We start from the raw sequence: 2,937 nt of genomic DNA, 5'->3' as shown, positions 1-2,937 counted from the left end.
CCGGTAACCCTCCTTCCCCCTGTTGCCCCGGTAACCCTCCTTCTCTCGCGCCACCCTCTCACCCCCCCCCCGGCTCGGCGGCTGTTGCTGCTGCTGACGTGTCGCCAGGCCAGTACGCATGCGCCGCCAGCCTGGAGCACTCAACATGGCTGCATCATGGAATCAGATGTGTCTTTCTGTTTTACTGATTACAGCCATCAGCTGTAAGAAAGACCAACAGAAACTCTTCTCCAACTTCAAACGGTGCATGGATGCAGAATGTAGCAGTAAGTCTTTGATACTCGTTGGCATTATTCAACAAATGATTAGTTTTAAACAAAGTTGATGTGCCCCAGTGATGATGATGATGATGATGTTGGAAGGAAGGCGGAGGAAAATAAACCATTCAGCTGTGTATAATTGGAGACCAGTTGGCAGCTCAGTAATAACCCATTTATTAAGTTGAAGTTTATTGTATCCGTTTTCTGCTCGAAAATGTGAAGCTTCGAGCAACATGGAAGAATGAAATTTAGATGCATTTTATAATGAATTGGTATATGAGGGGTGTGGCAATCTGTTACTCCCCCCCACTTAATGCAAACTTTTATTCGTAGAGAGCTAGACGTTTCTGAATTCAGAACTTTATTTTTTGTAATTTTCTTGCAAAGTTGCACTGGAATCCTGTACTTTCAATTAGGATGTTAGAAAGTTCTAAATACAACCTTATGATAGAAAATTAATTTAGGAGATGAGATTAGTCATTGTTAATTCTCTCCATCATTTAACATCAAAATGAAGGAAACAAGGGATTTTTCATGCTGATTGAAATATCCTAGCTATCATGTTCCCTTTGTTTTAGTTTAATTTGTATGGATTTCTTTTGTAGGAGATGATGTTTACTGTTCTCCCTCAGAGAAAATTGATGTGACTTAATTTTGTTACAGAGTATCATATTCTTGTTTTGATATACAAAATAACAAAAGATTGCTACTTGGAGAGACAAGTCTGTTGTTTCTACTATCCTTAATGTCTAGGTGTGAATAATGTTACTTTTGCCAGTCTTAAGACCATATTGGTGATCTGCCTTGTGTATGTTTGTCACATGGATGCCAATCTTCTCCCTAATGCCAAATTATTGCTTACATTTCTGTCAGTTTCTCTGCTGTGCAAAATTGTTCTTTAACTCTCCTTCGGCTCATCCTTAGTCTACGTTTTACTCAGTAGCCTGAATTAAAATATTGCTTTACATTTTTATGAATTATCAGTGAGAATATTGTTGGGATCTCCATATCAAAAACAATGTTGATGCATTAGAAAGGGTTCAAACAAAAACAACATAATTTCTTAGGACTCTGTGAAATTATGGAAATAAGTAATTGAGCTTGGACACATGGCTTGGATATAAGCAAACCCAGTTTGTGAGATTTAGAGAGCACAGGGTTAAAACCAGCATCTGTTAAATTTAATATTATTTGTTCACCACCCACTCTGTCAACCCCTTAAATGTGATTACCATAGAATAGAATCCCTATAGTGTGGAAATAGGCCATTTGGCTCAACAAGTCCACACTGACCCTCTGAAGAATAACCCACCCAGACCCATACCCCTACCCTATAACTTTTACATTTTCACCTGACTAATGCACATAATCTACACATCCCTGAACACTATGGGCTATTTAATGTGGCCAATTAATTGTGCATTTCATTAGAATCTCTCATACTGTAAGATGGGTGAACATGGAAGCCAAGGTGGTTTGTTTATGATTGTGTCCAAGTGCATCATCCAGAAAGATGCAATTCTTGAGCTGGTCTCTGGATCGCAATTTAATTGTGAAATTTTTGATCAATGCCCCATAATCTAGGCACATTGAGGTCAGTTGGAGTAACTACCTTACATTCTAGTTGCGATCAGTTAGGTTAGATTAGATTACTTGCAGTGTGGAAACAGGCCCTTCGGCCCAACAAGTCCACACCGACCCTGTGAAGAGCAACCCACCCAGACCCATTCCCCTACATTTACCCCTTCACCTAACACTACGGGCAATTTAGCATTGCCAATTCACCTAACCTGCACATCTTTGGACTATGGGAGGAAACCGGAGCACCCGGAGGAAACCCACGCAGACACGGAGAGAATGTGAAAACTCCACACAGACGGTTGCCAGAGGTGAGAATTGAACCCAGGTCTCTGGCGCTGTGAGGCAGCAGTGCTAACCACTGTGCCACCGTGAGCTGAGTATGGACCTAGAATGGCTTGGAAATTATTATGTGGAAACAGGCCAGTAAGCCCTGCCAGCCTGTGTTGGTCAAAGATGGAACGTGCTGGAGAAAGTTAGTGGCTATGACACAGTTCATGATTTTCAGTGACTCTTCATCAGATCTCTTGATCTATTTATATTGTCCTGCTTCAAATTCTAATTCTGGCCAAGTGTATTGCTTTTTATGAGTGACTGAGGTCCTCTTTTTCTTGGTCCATTCCTGATAAGTCTGCTTCTATACACACTACCCATCTCTCCATTTTAAAAAGTCTTTTTGGAATCACGCTCACAATCACTTGTATTCCATAATTTCCTTAATTTTTTTTCAGTCCTCATTTGTATTTATTTCCTCATACCAGAAAGCAGCAGCTGGGCTCTAACTTTACTATTGACTCAATGTCTCTCTTACATTCTTCACAAAACTACACATTTGATGCTGTGGTCTTACACAGGTTTTAGTAGATCCACTTTTGTGTTTAAAGCACTTTTAAGAAAGAAATTTCAATCCTTTGCTAGAAAATTTGGTATTTCAAACTACTTTTGCTGGTTATTCTTTGATTTCCTGCTTTGGAACATCATAATGTAATGAAAGGTGTGAGATAATTGTTATGTAGAGGGAGGCAGGATGTAGTGGTAATGTCACTGGTCCAGTAATCCAGAACCCCAGCTTGACATTTTGACAGCATGGGTTTGAATC

At 40.1% G+C, this 2,937-nt stretch overlaps 1 protein-coding gene across 2 annotated transcripts in view; it reads left to right on the top strand.

The window, feature by feature from the left end:
* Nucleotides 1-91: 91 nt before the first annotated feature.
* mia3 (MIA SH3 domain ER export factor 3) overlaps nucleotides 92-2,937 on the top strand; it is a 104,643-nt gene continuing 101,797 nt past the window's right edge. For both annotated transcript variants that reach the window (XM_043687327.1, XM_043687326.1), the window contains exon 1: nucleotides 92-266. In XM_043687327.1, the coding sequence (XP_043543262.1) occupies nucleotides 119-266 (148 nt within the window). In that variant the 5' untranslated portion in view covers nucleotides 92-118. The remainder of the gene's footprint in view (nucleotides 267-2,937) is intronic.

The sequence above is a fragment of the Chiloscyllium plagiosum genome, chromosome 3 (assembly GCF_004010195.1).
Source record: "Chiloscyllium plagiosum isolate BGI_BamShark_2017 chromosome 3, ASM401019v2, whole genome shotgun sequence".
Classification (NCBI taxonomy): Eukaryota; Metazoa; Chordata; class Chondrichthyes; order Orectolobiformes; family Hemiscylliidae; genus Chiloscyllium; species Chiloscyllium plagiosum.
The sequence above is the reverse complement of the archived record's forward strand: the minus strand, read 5'-3'. Positions and strand labels throughout refer to the sequence as shown.